The sequence below is a fragment of the Chenopodium album genome, chromosome 7 (genome assembly GCF_948465745.1).
Source record: "Chenopodium album chromosome 7, dcCheAlbu1.1, whole genome shotgun sequence".
Lineage (NCBI taxonomy): Eukaryota > Viridiplantae > Streptophyta > Magnoliopsida > Caryophyllales > Amaranthaceae > Chenopodium > Chenopodium album.
Genome location: NC_137840.1, coordinates 51,026,216 through 51,048,418, shown reverse-complemented (window position 1 = coordinate 51,048,418; position 22,203 = coordinate 51,026,216). Strand labels below are relative to the sequence as shown.

At 40.4% G+C, this 22,203-nt stretch overlaps 2 protein-coding genes across 4 annotated transcripts; both read left to right on the top strand.

The window, feature by feature from the left end:
- Positions 1 to 1,973: 1,973 nt before the first annotated feature.
- Positions 1,974 to 10,167, top strand: LOC145639046 (uncharacterized). 3 transcript variants are annotated; one of them, XM_081690153.1, is made up of 8 exons: positions 3,566 to 6,126; positions 6,207 to 6,306; positions 6,392 to 7,093; positions 7,263 to 7,652; positions 7,758 to 7,884; positions 8,032 to 8,318; positions 8,777 to 8,879; positions 9,503 to 10,167. In XM_081690153.1, exons 4-6 carry the CDS (start codon positions 7,441 to 7,443, stop codon positions 8,173 to 8,175), a joined length of 483 nt encoding a protein of 160 aa, XP_081546279.1. In that variant the 5' UTR covers positions 3,566 to 6,126; positions 6,207 to 6,306; positions 6,392 to 7,093; positions 7,263 to 7,440; the 3' UTR covers positions 8,176 to 8,318; positions 8,777 to 8,879; positions 9,503 to 10,167. The 3 variants fall into 3 exon arrangements, with proteins under 3 accessions (XP_081546281.1, XP_081546280.1, XP_081546279.1); XM_081690155.1 differs by lacking the exons at positions 3,566 to 6,126; positions 6,207 to 6,306; positions 6,392 to 7,093 and adding an exon at positions 1,974 to 2,134 and having other exon boundaries at positions 7,274 to 7,652; XM_081690154.1 differs by lacking the exons at positions 3,566 to 6,126; positions 6,207 to 6,306; positions 6,392 to 7,093 and adding an exon at positions 1,974 to 2,134.
- On the top strand, positions 3,652 to 6,673 carry LOC145640285 (uncharacterized). The gene is made up of 7 exons (XM_081691585.1): positions 3,652 to 4,200; positions 4,398 to 4,472; positions 4,700 to 5,277; positions 5,367 to 5,708; positions 5,809 to 6,126; positions 6,207 to 6,306; positions 6,392 to 6,673. The coding sequence occupies exons 1-7, from the start codon at positions 3,652 to 3,654 to the stop codon at positions 6,671 to 6,673; spliced, it is 2,244 nt and encodes a 747-aa protein (XP_081547711.1).
- Positions 10,168 to 22,203: the final 12,036 nt, after the last annotated feature.

Genomic DNA, 22,203 nt, shown 5'->3' with positions numbered 1-22,203 from the left:
CGTCGTCCCAGTTCTGAAGAAAGACAGAAGGGTAAGAATGTGTGTCGACTATCGAGATCTAAATAAGGCAAGTCCAAAGGACGACTTCCCTTTGCCACACATCGATATTCTGGTAGATAACACGGAAAATTACGCGCTTCTCTCGTTCATGGATGGGTACGCAGGGTACAACCAGATTCTCATGGCAGAAGAAGACATGGAGAAAACAACTTTTATAACACCATGGGGCACTTACTGCTACACGGTAATGCCATTCGGGTTTAAAAACGCGGGTGCTACTTACCAACGTGCAGCAACTACTTTACTCCATGATATGATGCATAAAGAAGTCGAAGTTAATGTCGACGACATGATTGTGAAATCAAAAGACCGTCCAGGCCATCAAGTAGCCTTAAGGAAATTTTTCGAAAGGCTAAGAAAATATAATATGAGGTTGAATCCATCTAAGTGTGCTTTCGGAGTCACCTCAGGCAAGCTTTTGGGTTACGTCATAAGCTCTAGAGGAATAGAGGTAGACCCAACCAAGATCAAAGCAATCATGTCAATGCCACCGCCCAAGACTGAGAAACAGATTCGAGGATTTATTGGCCGGTTGCAATACATTAGTAGGTTCATATTAAAATTGATGACAATATGTGAACCAATCTTCAAAAAACTCAAGAAGAATGTACCAGTAATGTGGGATGACGAATGTTAAAAAGCCTTTGAAAAGATCAAATCCTATCTCGCAAATCCTCCCGTATTAGCACCAGCACTCCCCGGAATACCTCTTAGGTTATACTTGACAGTTACCAAAGAGACAATGGGAGCTATACTAGCACAAGAAGTAGAAGGCAAAAAGAACGCAATCTACTACCTAAGCAAGAAGATGCTCGAATACAAAGCACGTTATACACCGTTCGAGAAGTTGTGCCTCGCCTTGGTGTGGGCCACAACCAAGTTAAGACATTACATGCTAGTGCATACCGTCTTTGTAGTCTCCCGATTAGATCCACTCAAGTATCTATTTGAGAAATCTACACTCAATGGACGCATATCAAGATGGATAGTCAATCTAGCCCAGTTTGATGTAAGGTTCATGCCACAAAAGGCTATCAAAGGATCCGTGGTGTCAGATTTTCTAGCAGATTTTCCAATAGAAGACTCGACGCCAGTATAAGACGATGAATTTCCAGATGAAGACTTAATGGTCACTGAAGATGATACTTGGACCTTGTACTTCGACGGAGCCTCGAACCAAAAGGGATGCGGCGTTGGAGTACAACTAGTATCACCTAAAGAAGAGCATGTTCCAATCTCCATAAAGCTTGATTTCGACGTTACCAACAATGCCGCTGAATATGAAGCATGCGTGGTAGGCCTTGAAACAGCTTTGGCATTGGGAGTAAAAAAGTTAAGGATATTCGGAGACTCTTCTTTGATCATCAATCAGATATCTAAAAGGTGGAAAGTAAGGAGCGAAAGCCTAGCCCATTACCAAACCTATCTAGAAACTCTTACCGATCAGTTATAGAAGGTAGAATACACATATCTACCTAGAGAGGAAAACCAATTTGCTGATGCCTTGGCAAGATTAGCCTCAATGGTTAGGATTCCCACGAAAATCGAGCAAATGCCTCTAACTATAGAAAAAAGACACAAACCAGCATACATCCAGGCACTACAAAAATTAGGCTTTTTAGCTACGGAAATATAGCGACAATTTTGATTCCGTTTCTAATATAGAGACGGATTATAAAAATTCGTCACTAAATAAAGTCAGCGACGGAAATATTTTATCCGTCAATAACTTTAGCGATAGATTAAAATATTCCGTTGCTAAGCAGCGACAGAAAAATGTAATCCGTCGCTTAGTTTATTTTTTTTTGTTTTAAAAAAATTTGGAGAATAGGTAATCTAGAGGTTTCTTAAAAAAAAGTCAGCAACTTTTATTTCTTGAAAATTTCGAGTATTCGCGCTGAACATTTCATTAACCCGCCTTAAAATTTTTCCCCTCTTTTCTCTGTAAACCCCAAAAACAAAGTTCTCACTCCACTTTTCTAACTCCTCTTTTCTCTTGACGGTGACGGCGAAGGTGAAGACGATGGTGAAGACGGCCAACGACAACTCCTAAGGACCTGTCGAACAGTCGAAGGTATGTAGATCTATCAATTGATTTTAGGGTTTTAATTAATTTGTAAATGGTATTTTGGTTTAACATGTTATTGTTTGGGAATTTGGCATTTGAGTTGAAATTATCGCCATTGATGAGTTTTATTTGAGTTATTGGAGTTGAAACTTTTGCATGTGCTTTTTGAATTTTTATGGCATGTGCTTTATTTGAGTTCTTGGTTGAATTACAATTGATTATACAGAGATATGAAGATCTACTACTTAAGTGTGTATATTTATATTGTTAATTACAATTTGGTTGAATTTTGTTTGTCTTAATGCTTACTTAGCTTATCCCCTTTTTTCTTTTTTCTTTTTTTTTTTTTGGAATTTTGAGCTCATTGTATTGCTCAGGGATATGGAAACTAGATATAATCAGATATTAATTCTTTCTTATGATATTCTAGAAATTGGGTAAGTTGTTACGAATATCAGCAAAACTTGACAGGAAGGGAGTACTTCATTAGGTCCCTTAAATCCAGCTTGAAATGAGTAGTTGGCAATTTGGATTGTAGTTGATTATATATATTAATTAGTGCACACATACTGTCATAGTTTGAAATTAGGTGAGGATTGATAAGTTTAATAACACATTTACTCTTGAATAGTTCAGGGAATAAGTTCAAGAAGGGTGCCAACATTTACTCTTTTCCATTGAAGTTAAATATAATTATATGTCTTTAGTGAATTAGTGCTATAAATTTATCTTTGTTACATAACTGTTAGCTAAATGATAATTGCTAGCTACTTTCAAATCAGATTATAAGGCTATTAATTTTAAATATTTATAATTATTGGTCTATTTGTTGATTTTTAGTGGGGATATAGTGAAATTTGTGGGTATTGCTAAAGATGCCCCCCTTGTTTATCTTAATTTGAGTTGGTGACTGAAGTATGCTTTCTAATTTTGTATGTAGGTTGTTTGTTGGGCTCATCATTGTTTATAACTTAGTTTAATATACATATATTATTGTTGGTTTTTATATGAAGTATTTGATTCAACTAGCTATAGGATTAAAGTTGACTTAAGTTTTAAATTTAGCTAAAGTCAAATTTGTTACATGTAAAAGTAGTTTAATTTTTTCCCTTATTTAATTAAAATATAATTAAATGAAGATATGTATTATGTGTACTTCGTTTGTGGAGTAAGTGCTGCTTATGAAGTGTGCACACCATCTTTTTATTTGTTTGTTTTTTCTGGTTTTTGTTTAGAATAATTTGGGTAGTGTTTATTAATACTAAAATTATATTTAAGGTTCCGAATACATAGTGAGCTTATCGGAAGGATGCAAAGGGCAATGGTAGATCGCCAATGGATGTATGAAAGGGTTAATGGAAAATATTTTAGTTCAACCTATGCAATAAAAGTCGACAAATTTATTGAATTTTCTAGTAAGCAAGACAATGTCATGATTGATGGACTATTAAAATGTCCATGTGCAAAATGTCGTAATGTTCCATATTTGAATCTGGATGATGTAAAGTTCCATCTCTACCAAAATGGGTTTCGACCTAATTACCATAAATGGACTTTTCATGGAGAAGATGACTTTGACAATAAAAAGTCCAGAATGTGGTTACACTTCAATCGGTGATACATCAAACCCATATAAAAGCATGGTTTTAGATGCATTCGAATCTAATTACCATTTGGAATATGCATTAGAAGGATCATCTGATGGGGAAGAACCAAATCCCGAGTTCAAGAAGTTCTTTGACATGCTCAAAGCTGCTGAGAAGCCTTTATATGATGGCTGTAAGTTGTCTTTGTTGTCCGTTGCTGCGAGGATAACTAATTTGAAATGCGAGTACAACATGCCACATAAAGCCATTGATTGTGTCGCTTCATTGATCAAGGATATCTGTCCAGAAATTAATAACATGACAGATTCTTTTTATAAGACCCGAAAATTACTTGATGGGCTAGAGCTACCTCACCATAAGATTGATGTATGTCCTAATGGGTGTATGTTGTTTTGGAAGGAGAATAGTGATCTTGAAAAATGTCGTGTTTGTAAAGTAAATCGCTACAAGACATCAAGATCAAAAGTAAAAAAAAACTCCTAGAAAAGTGTTATACTACCTGCCCATTGCTCCGAGGTTACAAAGGTTATATGCAACAAAGTCTACAGCGGAACAAATGAGATAGCATGCGGAAAATCCTCGTGTGGATGGTGTCATGTCCCATCCTTGTGATGGTGAAGCATGGAAACACTTTGATAACACTTTTCCAACTTTTTCTTCAGAGCCGCGAAATGTTCGACTTGGGCTTTGCACTGATGGCTTTTCGCCATTTGGGAAGTCAGGGAGACAATATTCATGTTGGCCGGTTATGTTAACTCCTTATAACTTGCCACCATGGTTATGCATGAAAAAACCTTTCACATTCTTAAGTTTGATAATTCCAGGCCCAAAAAGTCCTAAAGGCAATCTGGATATCTTCTTACAACCTCTTATTAATGAGTTGAAGCTTCTATGGGAGGTAGGGGTTCCAACGTATGATGTCTCTAAAGAGCAAAACTTTCAAATGAGGGCTATGTTACATTAGACTATTAGTGACATTCCGGCATATGGAATGCTATCTGGTTGGAGTACTGCTGGAAAGTTGGCATGTCCATATTGCATGGAGCACACAAAGGCTTTTACCCTCACAAATGGAAAGAAGCAAACTTGGTTTGATTGCCATCGCCAATTTCTACCACAAGATCATCCATTTCGGCGAAATAAAAGTGCTTTTTGTAAAAATAGAGCCGAATATTCTAGTGCCCCACCGAGATTAAGTGGTGAAGAAGTGTGGGAGCGTGTTTCAAAGCTGCCAAGAACAGGGGAATGTGAACATTCTGATTTCTTAAGCCTTCTTAATGGATTAGGAATTCCTCATAATTGGAATAAACAAAGTGTTTTTTGGCAGCTACCATATTGGGGAAAACTTTTAATTCGCCATAACCTTGATGTCATGCATATTGAAAAAAATGTGTTTGATAATGTGTTTCATACGGTGATGAATGTCAAGAAAAAAACAAAAGATAACTTGAAAGCTAGGAAAGATTTGAAGAAATTTTGTAAGCGGCGAAAGTTAGAAGTTGCTGATGATGCTGTTGATGAGGCTAATATGCCAACTGCTCCGTATGTCTTGTCTAAGAAGAAGATAAAGGCTTTTGTGAATGGTTGGAAGGGTTGAAATTTGCAGATGGATATGCATCTAATCTGAGCAGATGTATAGACGCCAAGGAGTATAAACTTTTTGGCATGAAAAGTCACGATTGTCATGTCCTTATGCAACGATTACTTCCAATTGCTTTCAAGGTCTTACTGCCGCTTAATGTATGGAATGCTCTTACTGAATTAAGCCAATTTTTTAGGGATATTTGTTCATCTTCTTTAAAAATACAAGATATGATTCAGTTAGAAACAAATATTCCTGAAATTATTTGCAAATTGGAGAGAATATTTCCTCCAAGTTTCTTTAACTCAATGGAGCACCTTCCTATCCATTTACCTTACGAGGCAAAAGTTGGAGGGCCCGTTCAATATAGGTGTATGTATCCTTTTGAGAGGTAAACTACAAAACTCTATTTTTTTTTCCTTTTGCAAGTTTTAGACAAAGTTTATAATTTATTAACAATGTGAGGATTTTGTCTATAATATCTATTTTAGGTTTTTATACCACCTGAAGAAAAAGGTGGGAAACAAAGCTCGAGTTGAGGCTTCAATCTGTAATTCCTACTTAACAGAGGAGATTTCTACCTTTTGCTCCCATTATTTTCAGGATCACGTTAACACAAAAGTGGGTATTTTAGGATTGAATCTTAAAGCCGTTGAAGAGCCAATTGAGAAAAATCTACTAGAGGTTTTCTATTGTAATACTGGTTACAGTCCAGCTCAAGGGCAATTAGCTTATCTTAGTGACAAGGATTACAATGTTGCCCATCGCTATGTGCTTGGTAATTGTGAGCTGCTCTCTGATTTTGAACGGTATGGTTCTGTTATTTGTTAAAAATCTGTAATTTAGATTATATTCTTACTTTATACAACTAATATACGATATCTTACAGTTTGTTCGAAGAGCATGTGATGAAAACTTATGGTTGCTTATGTGTAGAAGATGTTTGGACCAATTATGATAAACATTTTTCAAATTGGTTTAGAGAACATGTAAGTCATTATACTCAAATAGTTACATATATAAAGACACCCTAGGTGTTTATAAATAATTAATTTCAGTGTGTTCATTTTATAGGTTTTGGATAAGAACATAAATGAGGACATCATTTATTCTTTAGCAATTGGTCCATCGACAAGGGTACGAAAATTTGAGAAGTACAACATTAATGGTTATCAATTTCACACTTTTAACTATGGGAAGGACAAATCAATGGCAAACTTTGGTGTTTGTGTGAAAAGTGTAGAAGGAAATGATTTTTTTGGGACTCTTCAAGAAATAATTGAATTAGAGTATATTGGTGCTAAAAAGAGTTATAAAACAGTTTTGTTCAAATGTGAGTGGGTTGATCCTAGATAAGGTACTAGAGTGCATGGAGAGTATAAACTTGTCCAAGTCAATCACATGAAAAAAATACCCAAACTATGATCCATTTGTGTTAGCTTATCAAGTGGATCAAGTGTATTTTGCACCAAACCCAATTGTGAAAAAAGAGAGGAATCCATGGCTACATGTCTTTTATGTCAAACCTCGAGGTACCATTGATGCTCCATTAGATGAGTTGGCATTTCAAGAAATGGACAATCAAAATCCTCCATCACTTTCAGAAATAGTCCAAGATGAGGTTAATGAGGCCGAGCAAGAAGGAGAAGGAGAAGAGGAAAGAGAAGAAGAGGAGGAGGAGGAAGAGGAAGAAGAAATAGAAGAAGAAGAAGAGTATACTGATGGCAAAGATGACGATGATGAAGATGCTGAAATTTAAGCCAACCAACTCCAAACGTAAAAATTAAACTAAATATTTTGGTGTACTTGCTGATGTGTTTATTTATTTAAAATTATGTGGATTGATATCTAGTTTTATTTATTATTATTCATATTACTTTTACTGTCTATTTGTAATTTTAATTAGTTGTTATTATGAATGTTTATTTATATATCTAACATGCAGATGTCGTATAGACGTAGAGGTGGCCTGAATGGGAGAGGTGCGATCATTCGACCTCCAGACTATCGAAATAGTCCTCACATTACCAGTGAAGCGATGATTCATGAGATACCTTCTAAAGTTGCACCCCATATAACTCCAAGTACCCTGCCCCCACACAACACTGAGTACACCAAATCAAATGCCTAACGTTCAAGCTGCCCCACAAACACCTGTGACCAATGTAGCAGCAACAATTTCACACCAAGATGAGGTGCCTAATTCTACAACTGAAGCAACAGTTCACCAGGAGCCCCAAACAACCCAAGTTGATTCAATGCCTAATACAAGTGTATCTGATGAGACTGGTAACCCTGAAAAAATTGATTCAGTCCTGCATCCTAATGGTTTATGGTGAGTAGCATTAACTGTAAACAGAAAAAAAATATATAGCTTGATTTTTTTTAATTTTTTTTTATTATGCATATGTGATTATATTGATAATTCCAACTTGAATAGGTTTGCCCATCGTGAGGTGACTGATATTGTTTCCGAGACATCATATAAGGCGTACTTTAAGGGACCATATTGCAATTGGGCTATGACTCCATTAGAAGCTCGACGGAGATGGTGGAATGCTTTCAAGGTTTGTCTTTTGTAAGATTGATGTTTTAGGTTATATTTGTTTAGTGTATCACATAGTAGTTGCAAACTTCTCTGAAGTAGTTTTGATTGTCATTTAATATAGACAAATTAATAGCCTTTTTGCTTGATCTTTTATATTTAACCTCAGCAAGAGTTCTCATGGGACCCATCAATAGCTAAGGAAGTTAAGAAGGGTTGGAAATCAAAATGTAGTAGGCGTATTAGTGATATGGTGTCGAAGGTTTGCACGGATACTAAGTATATAATGCTGACTGGTGCCCTCCTACCATAAGGGAGGAGATGATTCAAATTAGAAAAAGAAAGGAATTCCAAGAAAAATCAAAGCAATGTTCAAAAAACCGAATGGGCAACGGAACCCAAAAAATTCACCATCGACAAGGGTCTATATCTACTGAAGAAGTGCGACTGAAATTGGTAATGACTTCTAAACACCTGAAATTTCAATATATTGTTAAAATGTGATACAATCCTAAACTTGTGAAAGCACGAGCTTGATAGTAATGGTTGTCCATAGTGAACATATTTCTGTAGAAATTCATGTAATAAACCTGAGGTTGCTTTATTATATAATTCCTACAAGTTTACATATTCTGACATATAATGACCCACTAATATTTTCTCTTGTTTTTCTTGTTTAGTAGTCACTTCCATTTCTTCCTTGCAAGGTGAATTTCACAGGATGTCTTAGTGGATTGATTATAAATTATAGAATACATTGTTCCTTATTTGATGTTAGTGTATATATTAAGTCTTTCCCATTTTTTGACCAAGCCACTCAAAAATAACCTCTAGTGTTGATTTAGATATGTATCACTGATTGTATGTCTCCTTAGTTTATATGCAGTTCTAATGTTAGTGTATTTTATGAATAGGAAAAAAAATTTGGGACGAAAACCAACAGCTGCTGAACTTTACTTCGAGTGCCATGCAGATAGTGGTGGTCGATTTGTTAATTCTACGGCAGAAACAGTGTGGGTGAGTATTCTTACTTGATATATGTTAGCTATTGAGAAACAAGCTATTGTATTCTTTGTTTGTTGTATTGTTTATTTAAGAATCAAGCTATGTTTGATGGGTTGTGTACTCAGAGAACCAAGTCTGATGGATATTGTCTAATCTTTGCATTATTGTTTATAAATTATATGTAACTTACAATAGCTGTTGGTTGATGATTGGTATTTGAATTTCTTGGAATGATGGACATTGAAACTGGTCAAAATTGGAAATAGGTTGTAAATTACAGGATGTACGAATTAAAACGACGTAATTACCTAAATTTAAATTTAGGTTGTCCATATTTAGGGGAAGTGCTGCCAAAATATTTAGTGAATATTTAACTTAATAATCTTATTTTCACCTCATATTTACTATATTGGAAACTAGTGTTGTATATTTGATTTCCTAGCCATGCATTTACTAGTCTCATGCTGTAAAAATTAAGGAAATAGTTTTACTAATTAGTGTGCCTTTTCATTGCTTGTGAATTTAAAATATGTGCATATTTGCAATCATGTTTAGTCTTTGCTTGCACAGAAGTGAAATTTTAAATTTGGTCATATTCGCAATAATGTTAAGTACTTGTAACTTTTTTTTTTCAGAATGACTATAATAGTAAAAAAGCTGCAAATCTTGAATGTGAGACCGAGAATCAAAAAACTGAAGATGAGTTGTTCCTTGAGGCTGCTGGTGGGTGGAATGAAAAGGGAAGATTATTTGGTTTGGGAGCTGCTGCTGACTCATATTATGAGAAACCATGAACCGAAGAGAAGAGGGCAAAGAAATCAAGAAGAGAGTATGCAATGGAGCTGGAAAACAAACTTATTGATCTCGTTACGGAGAATGTGGAACAAAAGAAAGAGCTTGATGCAACAAAAGAGAGCCTCGTCGAAACCCAAAAAAGTCTTGCCGAAACTCAAAACACTGTGAAGGCCCTTGAACAACAAGTGCAAATGCTTCACCAATCTAAGAAAATCTCAAACTCTGCAACATCTACATCCTCTCCTACTGATGCATGATCATCAAGTGCAAATAACAAGGATCCTTTTTGTATATTGCATGTAAAGTCTCTAATTATTACAATTGACATGCTTCTAATATATGTCTTAGTCTCATGGTAGCATATTTTGGACCAAGTATATAGCATTAGGTATTAACTAAGTCTAAAAGGCTGCTTTTGTATATTTTGCTACTAACTCTAGCTTACATGTTCCCTTGCAAGTTACACTGTGAACTTTGCCCTTATGATTTAATGTATTAAATTTGGTTTAAATTTGTCTTTCTTTTCTTTCAAAAAAAAAAAAAAAAATAAATTTGTCTTTCTTTTTTAGTATCATGTGACAAAAAAAAAAAAAAAAAAAAAAAACCCTGATATTTAATGGAAAAATACAAACAATATTGCTTATTAAAATTTTAATCCATTATTACACTTAGCGACGAATAATTTTATTTCCGTCTCAACACTAGCGACAAATTTATGTTTCTGTTGCTAAAATCAGCAACAGAATTGACAAATCCGTCGCTGCCATCAGCAACGGATTTAAAACTTCCGTTGCTAATTCCAGCGACGGATTTATCAATTCCGTTGCTGATTCCAGCGACGGATTTGACAAATCCGTTGCTGATTCCAGCGACAGAGCAAGTTATATCCGTTTCTAAGTCTTTGCAACGAATTCTACAACGGAAAATAAATTGTCACTAAAACAGCTACGGATTACTCGTTTTCCGTTTCTAAGTCCATTTAGCGACAACATATTTACCAACAAAGTGATTCCGTTGCTATATCCGTTGCTAGCTAAATTTAGCGACGGATTTTCTGAAACTAGCGACGGATTCCTCTTGTCGCTAAAAGGCTTGATTTTTGTAGTGAGGCTATAGAAGACGATGAAGTAGTCCAAGAAGAAGAAGAAGAACCGTGGTACACGGACATACTCAATTAGGTCACCAAAGGAGAATACCCTCCTCATGCTGACAAAAGAGCAAAACGAGCATTAAGGCTTTTGGCTTCCCAATATGTACTCATAGACAACAAGCTACATAAAAGGGTACCTAAGGGTCGAGCTCTCTTATGTGTAGGAAAAAAGGATGCACAAAGAGCAATGAGGATAGTCCACGAAGGAATCTGTGGCACTCATATAAATGGCAAAATGTTAGTTCAGAAAATAATGCGAGAAGGATATTATTGGACTACAATGAATAAGGATTGCCATCAATACGTAAAAAGATGCCCTAAATGCCAAATTTATGCCAATTTACAACATGTTCCTCCATCTCTTCTCTACACCTACACATCGCCATGGCAATTCTCCACATGGGGAATTGACATCATTGGCAAAATCACTCCCCCAGGAACAGGAGGCCACGAATATATCCTAGTAGCAATTGATTACTTCACAAAGTGGGTCGAAGCGCAATCATACGCTAAACTCACTGCAAAACATGTAGCACTCTTTATTGAGAGAAATATTATTTGTCGATACGAAGTCCCACATGAAATGATAAGTGACAATGGATTTCACTTTCAAGCCGAATGTGAAGAATTGCTACAAAAATATAGTATTCAGCATCATCATTCTTCCCCTTATAGACCTCAAGCGAATGGAGCAGTCGAGGCAGCTAATAAAAATTTAAAGACTATCATCGAGAAAATGATGGAAAATTATAAAGATTGGCCTGACAAACTTCACTTCGCATTATGGGGTTACCGCACGTCAATCCGTACATCAACAGGAAATACGCCATTTTCCTTGGTATATGGAATAGATGTCGTACAGCCTGTCGAACTAGAAATACCGTCCCTACAAATTGCATTAGAGAGTAAACTCGATGAATTTGAATGGACTAGGGCAAGATATGAAGAACTAATTCTACTCGATGAGAAACGACTAAAAGCTCTACATCACACTCAGTGTTACCAGACCCGTATGGCTAGGCATTTTAATAAGAAGGTCAAGACAAGAAATATCAAAGTAGGAGACTTGGTGTTAAAATCACTAAGGAAAAATGTTTTAGATCCAAGGGGTAAATTTAGACCTAATTGGTCTGGACCCTACATTGTCAAAACAATCCTGTCAGGAGGTGCAGCAAAACTAACTGATATGGATGGCAATGAATTCTCGAACATGACAAATCTTGACCAACTTAAGAAATGCTACCCATAATTACTTGAGTAGAATACTCAAGAGAGATACGTTCAGCCTAATTCCTTAAGAAAAGGATACGTAGGCAACCCTTTACGGGTGCGGCCACTTTGTTTTTCGACATCTCCGCGTTCCAGAATTAATTAAAAATTCAACAGAAGATCGGCAAACTATCGGCGTCGCAAAGAAGAGCCTGGCGCCAGACTGCACTGGTAGGTGCCAATCGCAAATAAGTGGCGCCAATTTCTAAATAAATTATGGGCAAATCTCGGTGTTTTTCGGAAAATTTTCGACTTCCGTACTCGAACAATTTCTGGAAAAATCAATTTTTTCGGTTTTCATTGCTTTAATAAAAAAAATTTAAAGTAAATAATTTAATTAAAAGCTGAAATTTCATTAATAAAATAATATTACATTATTGGTGGAATTTAAATAAAGCTGAAATAAATTAACTTTAAATGAAAAATAAACTAAGTCTAATAAATTGAAAATTAAGCAATGCTCCTAATCTTTCTTTTCTTTTCTAGCCCTTTTCCAATTTTTGTCTACTTCCTCCTCCTCATCCATAACTTTAGCTAGTAGGCACCCTTTAGAGGACCTACATTCAATCTTAGAGTAGATAGTCTCCCCTTCAGCTAATACTCCATGCTTCTTTTCCACCCAAGTTTTTTTATCTGTGGTGTCAGCTTTCCTTTTTCCTTTATCCTTAGTAGCACTTTTCTTCCTAGGCATTGCAGGTGTTTTGAATTCAACTCTTGCACCTAAGCGTTCTTTGGCAGGAATTACCCTGTCACCTAGACGACTCTTCACATCAGTTTTACCCTGATCTTTCTTCGAATCCTTCGAAGTCTTCTTCAGCAACCACTTCTTCACATCATTGGGCAAAGAAGGAGGAACCTTTTGCGTAATCACTTCCCACAAAGGTCTAGCACTCCAGTAAGCATCAAATCTGTCCACTTCTTGAGAAACAGGGTACTCATAGGGAGGACGAAGATCCCCGGAAGGAATATTCTGAAGCAAGCCGTATTGTCTTTTTACCCTGCAGGGGTAATAATAAGTCACACGAGACAAGCTTGGAAGACGGCAGAAAGGTTGCTTGTTAACACCAACCATCCTTTCTATTTTCCACCAGGGGACGACCCACTTGATAGCAAAATCACGAGATTCGAAGACCTTTCTCCACCCATGGCGCCCAATTTTAGGGAAGCGTTTCTTCCTTCTCACGAAGCAATTGGGGGTATACTTCTCAATATCGTCCGGAGGGCTAATTAATCCTAGCCTTTCCATTAGCCACATCTGTAAAAAAAATTGCAATGCAAATAAATTATTATTACAATACAAAAATATATTTTTTGATTTCTGTAATTAAAAATATTACTTTTCTACCTGTAATAAAATTGGAGAGCCGCGAAAAGGTGCTTTTGGGTCCCTTTTCAGTTCATCAAGACTAATCATAGTCTCTCCAACTATCAATGGCATTGGATTTCTCCCTGATTCAATTTGTTCTAGTACGGTGGTTATAATTGATTGCCCTTCATTATTTTTACCACTACTAAGAAAAAATTGATTAAGCATGCAAAATAAGAACGCCCTTCTTCTATATATATGAAATGATTCAGAAAGAGGTTTATCAAAATAATGGCGGGCAAATTCTTTCAATTTCACTATGTTGCCATCTACTATTTTTGATAAATCCCTTTTTTTTTAAATTAAAGAAGCGCTCAAAATCCCTATAATAATATGCATCTACTCTAGGGATTACTATGAGGTCCATTGCAGGGAAGCCTAAAATAGCACCAAATTCTTCTAGCAAAGGGCTAATCTCATCATACCCCATTCTAAAGCAATGAGTACCAACATTCTAAAATTCTAGAGCGGTATGTATGAAATCTAAGTCAAGATCTACCCCTTTGATGCCATAAATTCCCCCCAAGTGGAATAAATCTAATTCTTTTCTTTCTCTAGCATTAAGAGATCGACACCATTCATGAGTGTATTGGGTGAAACTTTTGGTGACTAAAGACATAATTATTTTTTACTTGCTGGAATAATGAGAAGAATCGGCTGGGCAGGGGGCTATTTATACACAAATTGCGAGAAGTTTTAATCAGAATGAAATACGGCATCAGCGTCAATTGGCGTTAAACTCCGTAATTGGCGCCAGCCGCCAGCTCTTGGCGCCACACGCCAAGTGTAGCGCCTGGCGCTACGCGCCATTGCGTGGCGCCAGCTGGCGCCAAGTTGCCACATCAAGCGCGCTTGTTTAATCGCGTTTTTATCTTAAACTCGAGTCGGCTAATGACTTTACGGCTCCGTTTATATTTTCTAAACATCTTTTTTAACTTTTTTTAAAGTTAATTAATATAGCTATTATATTAATTATATTATTCTCTTTTTGGATTTATTTAGATTAATTTTCCAAATTTTTATACACACAAGCTTTTAGTTGATTTTTCCTTTTTTATTTTTCTTTTTGGGGGAGAGAGTCGGATACCCTCCATCAATAATAAAAATGACGGAATTTTTGCGCAAAATTGTTTGTCACACTTCTCTTGCACACACAAACATACACATAATAATAGCAAACAAAATAAACTCATAATAGCATAAATATACAAAATATGTCTAAAAATAGTGAGTCTAAGGCAAAGTTCTATAAAAAAGTCAAAATAAAATATACACAGGAACAAACTACGGCGCCGGAGGACGTATACCCATCATATCGTAAAATTGCGCCGTACGAGGAGTCACCTCTCCACCTGTTCCATCTCCAGCTCCAGTCTCCGCGGAAGGAGGAAAACTCAATGTAGGTCCACTCCACCCAGGATCAACCTGAGGCTGAGGCTGCGGAGGACGCTGCGATGACGAGCCTACCTCGTACATCCCACCACCTCTGAAAGCCGAGGTAGCCTCTCTTACTGGTGCAGCATGAGCACCCTCAGAAGAAGATCCCGATCCCTCTGCCACGTCATCACGAGCAGCCTCAGAGCGACCGCCTCCACCCCCTAACGTAGCATGACGACGTCTCGAGCTAGACCTCGCTGGATCCCTCTGCACCTCAGGTGTCGTGCGGGTGTAAGAAGCAATAGGCTGGCCCTGCAAAAAGAATGAAATCAGAAATAGGGCAAAATCAAAGCGATAATGCAAAAAAATATGTAAAGAATAACTACCTCTCGAATGACGTCGTCCCGACGGCAGGTGCCTGCATTCCTCATCCGGATGAGCTGGCTCCGGAAGGCATCTATACATCGTGCCATCGCCGAAACCACCTCGCGCGAAAACTGTCAAAGAAATAAGTCAGCAAATATGCATAATATATGGACAAAAAAATTGCAAATAAACCAAGCTTACTCGAGTCTGGTGGTGTAGAATCGACCGCTCTACGAAGCGCTCGCCCTTGGGAGCCGGAGGAATCATCTCCTCGATCGGCCCGTATGTCCCCTGGTAGTGGATAGACATACGGGGTGGCACGAACTCAGTAGCACCGTCCTGATAAAGCAAAAAGTCAGTAAAACATTACTTGGGGGCTTCCTAATGGAAAGTAAAAGCTGAAAAGTCTTACCTGTTTAGGGTAATTTTACCCCGCCACGTGGTCCAACTAAAGGACGACACGTGTCAGCTTCAGGTTGGCCCAAAGTGGACCAATCTATGCCTGACACGTGTCACTCCAGAAATTAAGGGAAAAAGGCGGCCTTCAGGCCCAAATCCCGAGAAAGCCGCAAAGCGGCGCAGTTCACCAATGATTAGGGTTCAGTGACCTAATCAGGGGCACAAATCCCAAAGACCCTATAAATAGGGAGATGTCCCTCTTTTTGAGGGCACGTTTTTACCATTTATTACACCTGCATTCTCTCACATCAGAGAAAGACCAAAGCTTGGAATCCGAGCAGATACCCACCTTAATTTTCGTTCTCTTTATTCCTTTTCAAGTTACTAACTTGACCGTCGGAGGCGGAGCTCCAACCATCCGGAGTCTCCGTTTGTTTTTGCAGGTATAGCTCACGCCGGACTTGTCTTCGTGTTGTAACTCTCCCGAGGGACTAAAACACCCAAAACATTTGGCGCCGTCTGTGGGGAGAGTACCTCGAAGATGGTTCAAGAGTCTGTACCACCCCCTAACCGTCTGGGTGAAGACCCAGAAGTCTTTACAGACCATGAAGATGAAGATCCTCAGGTCGAAACCTTTACAGCCGAAGACGGCTCTCTCAGAATCAAGCGCATCCGGCCTAGAGACACTCTGGAGCGGGGTGCCTCCCAGGCGGGTACAAGCTGACCCCTTGGGCAGCCTGAAGGGGAAACCCATACGGCCGCTGGATCAGCCCCAGTCACCCGAGACGAACTCATGAGATTCATGACAAGTTTCAAGGGTGAAATTAAAGAGCTGATCACCCAAAGCCGGGCTGGCCCAAGTAAAGGTTAGTCGGCCAAGAAGACTTCTCTGGAGATGGGGAAGTCAGTCAGAGACCGGCAACCCACTCCTCATCCAAAGGAGAAGGCAGCCGGGACTATTGATTGGTAAAAAATTCTTCTCCCTAAGAGGAACAACAACAACACCCGCCGGACTCAGCAGCCGGTGGGAAGTAAAAAGTCATCTCTTGATGCCCGAGAAATAATCAACCGGAAGAGAAATCAACAGTTTTCTAAATCGGCTTCTACGTCGAATTTTCTAGACATCTTTAACAATACTTCTGTGGGGAACGCACCTTCCTTGCATGATAGTCAGACAGGCGGTAATACCGTCCACTCCGGCCCTCAGATGATTGGGGCTGCACCATATGTACCTTCTCAGGTCTATGGTCAGTACCCACCTTACTATATGCAGCCGGCTCTCTTCGGAGGTCTGGCGACATATCACAATGTCCAGCCACTGGACTGGCAGTTTCGTCTGCTCCGCCTGGGTGAACAACCTTCTGCATTCAACCGGGAGATAACCAAGGCGGCCTAGCCGGCCAAGGTTAAGAATGTATTGGTTGGTACCTATGATGGTACCACCAATCCGGAAGACCACCTCATGGCTTACACCAACCTCATGTATCTGCAGGGGTTGGATGATGCGACTTGGTGTCGGTGTTTCCCGGCTACATTGAAGGGCATTGCCCAACAATGGTTTGGTAATCTGCCAGCCGGGTCCATCGATAGTTTTAAGAAGCTTGCCTTCTTATTTGCTTCCAACTTCTCAATGAACATCCCTGCTAAGAAAACAAGCTTGGACTTGAGCACCATTAAGCAGGGGGAGAGAGAAGGGCTGCGCTCCTATGTCAGGCGGTTCAATCTGATTAGAATTCAGATTCAAGGACTGTCTGACGAGGTAGCTTTTACAGACTTTTTTAAAGGTCTGAGAGACGGGTCGACTTTTAAGTTCGACCTAGTCAGAAAAGGGGCATTCACCTTACAGGCGGCTCTGAGGGAGGCGGAAATCTACATTCAAGCTACTGATCTCTGTTCGCCTAGTAACCAGTCGGACTCCAAGAAGTCCGACAAGCAGAAAGACAGCCGGACAAAAAGAAAGAAGAGAGTAAAAAGAGAAAAGAAATCTGGGCGGTTAGTGATTCTGACCAGCCGTCCCAGAAGAAGAAGAAAGAATTTAAACCGTACGTCCCAAAGTACGAGTTTAATAAGGACTGCAACTTCATCCTCATGGAGATTAAGGACCGGCTGTCCCTAGAGAAGCCGAATCCAATGAAAAGTTCCATTCAATCAAGGAACAAAAATGAATTTTGCCAATATCATGAGGAAGTTGGCCATGACACGAACGATTGCTTCAGCCTTCAACGGGTGTTTGACCGTCTGGCTGACAAGGGAATGCTGAAGTCCTACATTTCTAAGTCCCCAGCCGGGGCAAAAAAGAAAAACAAGGGTCAGTCATCCAAGACTACCCCCAGCCTTCTAGTAGCTCGGATACCGACAAGGAGCCGGTCTACACAATAGCAGGCGGGTTCTCCTGTGGTGGCCCTACCATCTGGGGCACCAAGAGCCATCTTCGAAAGATGGACAAGGATGATGATGAGCAGGCGTCTGCAAGCACCTCCTTCCCATACGTCTTGATCACTGAGAAGGACATGGGCAGCGTCCGTTGTCCGCATGATGACCCGGTCGTCATTGAATGTAAGGTTGCCAACCAACTGGTTGGAAGAATCCTTATTGACACCGGCAGCTCATCAGACATCATCAGCCTCCGGTGCTTGCAAAAGATGAAATACAACGTCAGCAGCATGCATCCGGTCACCCACCCCTTGGTTGGTTTTGGGGGTGGGATGGTCTACCCAGCCGGAAGAATTGACTTACCCATCCAGCTGGGTGAGAAGGGCCAAGGACGACATATTGTCGTCAAATTCTTGGTCGTTGAGGAGTTGACCGCCTACAACATTATCCTTGGCCGGCCAACCCTCAACGTAGCCAAGGCAGTAATCATCCCGTCTCTCATGCTCATCAAGTATGAGAGGGATGACGGCACTGTTGGTTCCCTGAATGGGGATCTCAGAAGACGGCCCGAGAGTGCTATCTCTCAGCCGTCAGAGACATTGTGGCCCCAGGCGGCCAGGAACCAATAGACCTTGACAATGTCAAGGATGCCGACCCAGCGCCTGCCCCACCATCAGCCGGGAAGAAAAGAAAGGCACCTCTGCTGGTGGAGGTGAAGAAAGAGAAAAAATAGCAATCACTGACCGGTGAACGGTCAGATGAGCTCCGTCCCCAACCGGCTGGTGAAAACATTGATCTCGTTCTGGATGACAACCGTCCAGAACGTACTGTAAAGGTAGGGACGGTTGCTCATGCTACCTTGGGTGCAAGCTTGCACCTTCTGCTGAAGAAATTTAAAAACATTTTTGCCTTTGAAGTGGAAGAGATGCCAGGCGTTAGCCCGGATCTTGCTGTCCACAAACTCACCGTGGACCCCAAAAAGAAGCCCATCCGGCAAAAGAAAAGAAACTACGGTGAGGAAAGAAGTCAGGTGGCAGCTGCCGAAGTCAAAAAGCTGCTAGACGCCAGGTTCATTCGGCCTTGTAACTTCCCCGACTGGGTGGCCAATGTGGTTCTTGTCAAGAAATCGAATGGGACCTGGCGCATGTGTGTTGATTACACAGACCTCAACAAGGCGTGTCCAAAGGACAGTTACCCGCTTCCAAAGATCGACAATCTGGTCGATTCTACAGCCGGTCACGCCTTGATGAGCTTTATGGATGCCTACTCCGGCTTCCATCAGATACCCCTGTGGAAAAAGGATCAAGAGAAGACGGCCTTCGTCACTGATCAAGGGTTATTCTGTTATACTGTGATGCCGTTTGGCTTGAAAAATGCGCCTGCCACTTTCCAACGGATGATTAATACGGTCTTCATTAATCAAATTAGGAGAAATGTGGAGGCGTACATTGATGACATGATAGTCAAATCCAAGCTACAGGCGGATCACCTTGCTGATCTCCGAGAAACCATCACCACACTCAGGCGGCATAAGGTTATGTTAAATCCTAAGAAATGCGTCTTTGGTGTTGAGTCTGGGAAGTTTCTCGGATTCTTGATTGATCAAAGGGGGATAGAGGCTAACCCTGAGAAGATACAGGCGGTGATTGACATAAAGTCACCCCGTTCTGTCAAGGAAGTAAAGAGACTCACTAGTTGTCTGGCCGCCTTGGGGAGGTTCCTCAGCCGGTCAGGCGACAAATGCCTCTACTTCTTCCAAGCAATCAGGAAGAAGACCAGATTTGAATAGGGGCATGATGCTGAGGCGGCATTCAAGAGGTTTAAAGAGCATTTGCATTCTCTACCTAGGTTGGTCAGTCCTTTGCCTAGGGAGACGTTGTACATGTATTTAGCCGTCTCAGATCATGCCCTTAGTGCCGTTCTCCTTGCTGAGCGAGACGGCGTGCAGCTCCCGGTTTACTTCATTAGCCATGTTCTTAAAGATGCTGAACTCCGGTACCCCATGGTTTAAAAAATTGGCCTTGCTTTGTATATGGCATTCAAAAAACTGAAGCCTTACTTTTTGTCACATCCGGTGGTGATTTACACCGACCAGCCACTCAAGCGGCCAATGTCTACCTTGGAGTCATCCGGGAGAATGTTGAAATGGGCTATTGAAATGCAAAGCCTTGAAATCACTTACAAACCAAGAAAGGCAATGAAAGGTCAGGCGTTTGCCGACTTCATTGTTGAAATGACCCGTCCGGTGGCTCCGGATAATCTTGATCAGGTTTGGAAAGTATACGGGAGCTCTACAAAGAACGGCTGTGGTGCAGGCGTAATCTACGAGTCTCCTGAAGGGGACAGATTTGAGTATGCACTACGCTTCAAGTTTCAGGCCTCTAACAATGAGGCTGAATATGAAGCCCTGCTAGCCGACATTCGCATGTGTAAGGCGGCAGCGGCCATGAAAATTGACGCCTACTCTGATTCCCAGTTGGTTGTTAGCCAGCATGAGGGAAGCTATGAGGCTACTCATCTGGCTATGATCAAATATCTTCAGGCAGTCAAAGAAGAGGCCGGGGCACTTGAGGAATTCTGGTTGAATCAAGTGCCTAGGTCAGAAAACAACCAGGCGGATGCATTGTCAAAACTAGCGTCTTCCGCCTGCCATGATACGCCTCGGTCAGTCTTTTGGGAAGTTCTTGAAAAGAGAATCATCTATGAAGATCCCATTGGACTTCTAGACCGAAGCTCTACCTGGATGGATGGCATCCGGGCCTATCTTTCAGACGGTACACTTCCTGATTCGCCACAGGAGGCAGCCGTCCTGAAGAAGCGAGCTGCAAGCTTCGAGTTGAAAAATGGAGAACTCTTCAAGGCGAGGTTTCTTAAGCCCCTGTTGAAGTGTGTCACCCCTAAAAAGGGAAAGGGAGTTCTCGAAGACCTGCACTCGGGATTCTGCGCCTCTCACATAGGCGGCAGGTCCCTAGCCGTCAGAGCCAGACGACATTATTTTTGGCCTACTCTTGAGGCAGACGCCAAGGAATTGGTAAAGAAATGTGACAAGTGCCAAAAATTTGGCAGACTTATTCACCGTCAGGCTACTGATCTGACGGCCATCCACAGCCCTATCCCGTTTGCAAAATGGGGCATGGACATTCTAGGTCCTTACACGCCTGCTCCAGGCGAAAAGCGCTACATCTTGGTGGCTGTGGATTATTTCACCAAGTGGGTAGAGGCTGAGGCGGTTAAAAACATCAAAACCTCAGACGTGATTTCCTTCATCTGGAAAAACATTATCACCCGGTATGGGGTACCTATGTCTATGGTGTTTGATAATGGTCCTCAGTTTGAGACGTCTCAGCTAAAAACATGGTTGGGAGATCAGGGGATCTCAAGCTATTTTGCATCTGTTGGCCGGCCCCAAGCAAACGGCCAAGTTGAAGCCTTCAACAAACTCATCTCAGACGGCATTAAGAAGAAAATAGAAAGAGCCGGTGGCTTATGGGCAGAAGAGTTAATCCATGTCCTATGGGACATCCGGACAACAGCGAAGGGGGCAACTGGTGAAACCCCATTTCTCATGGTTTAGGGTCCTGAAGCCGTCTTGCCCATCGAACATTACGAGCCGACTCTCAGAGTCATGCTATATGATGAAGAGGCAAATTGGGAAGCAATGCGCCTGGCATTGGATTCACTCCCAGAATGCAGGGGCAATGCCGCCTTGTGTCATGAGATTTACCGTCTGAGAATGACTAGAGCCTACAACAAGAAAGTACACAAGCGTCCCTTGAAAGTTGACGACTTAGTGTTACGAAAAATGGAGGCAACCGGTAGGGCCAATGAGCTGGGGAAGCTAACTCCAAATTGGGAAGGCCCCTACCAGATCTATGAAGAAGTAAGGGACGGCACCTACCGCCTGGAAACTCCAGACGGCAGGCGCCTGCCTAGAACTTGGAATGTAGGCAATCTGAAAAAGTACTACTTCTAAGAATGTAAGTTTTTTGTAAATAGTGAGTCAATTAATGAAGATTCAGACTTTGTTTGCAAAATTGTTTTGTTGTTTTTTTATTATCCGCCTAGGTAATACTCAGACGGATTCTTCATTTACCTTACTAAGTTTGATACTTAGTAAAGGTTACATTTGTTTGACCGCATGGGTAATACTCAGATGGATCCTTTGTTTATTTAATTAAGTTTGATACTTGGTATGATTTAATAATTTCCTGTCCGTCTGGGTAATACCCAAACAGGCTCTT

What these genes read in the sequence shown, in the direction of transcription:
- LOC145640285 (XM_081691585.1), top strand. Translation starts at nt 3,652, where the DNA reads ATGGGTTTCGACCTAATTACCATAAATGGACTTTTCATGGAGAAGATG. An exon ending in GTCAGGGAGACAATATTCAT is followed by an intron (nt 4,473 to 4,699) that starts GTTGGCCGGTTA and finishes ATGTTACATTAG; the next exon opens with ACTATTAGTGACATTCCGGC. An exon ending in TGTATGTATCCTTTTGAGAG is followed by an intron (nt 5,709 to 5,808) that starts GTAAACTACAAA and finishes TATCTATTTTAG; the next exon opens with GTTTTTATACCACCTGAAGA.
- LOC145639046 (XM_081690155.1), top strand. Translation starts at nt 7,441, where the DNA reads ATGCCTAACGTTCAAGCTGCCCCACAAACACCTGTGACCAATGTAGCA. An exon ending in CTGCATCCTAATGGTTTATG is followed by an intron (nt 7,653 to 7,757) that starts GTGAGTAGCATT and finishes CAACTTGAATAG; the next exon opens with GTTTGCCCATCGTGAGGTGA. An exon ending in GATGGTGGAATGCTTTCAAG is followed by an intron (nt 7,885 to 8,031) that starts GTTTGTCTTTTG and finishes ATTTAACCTCAG; the next exon opens with CAAGAGTTCTCATGGGACCC.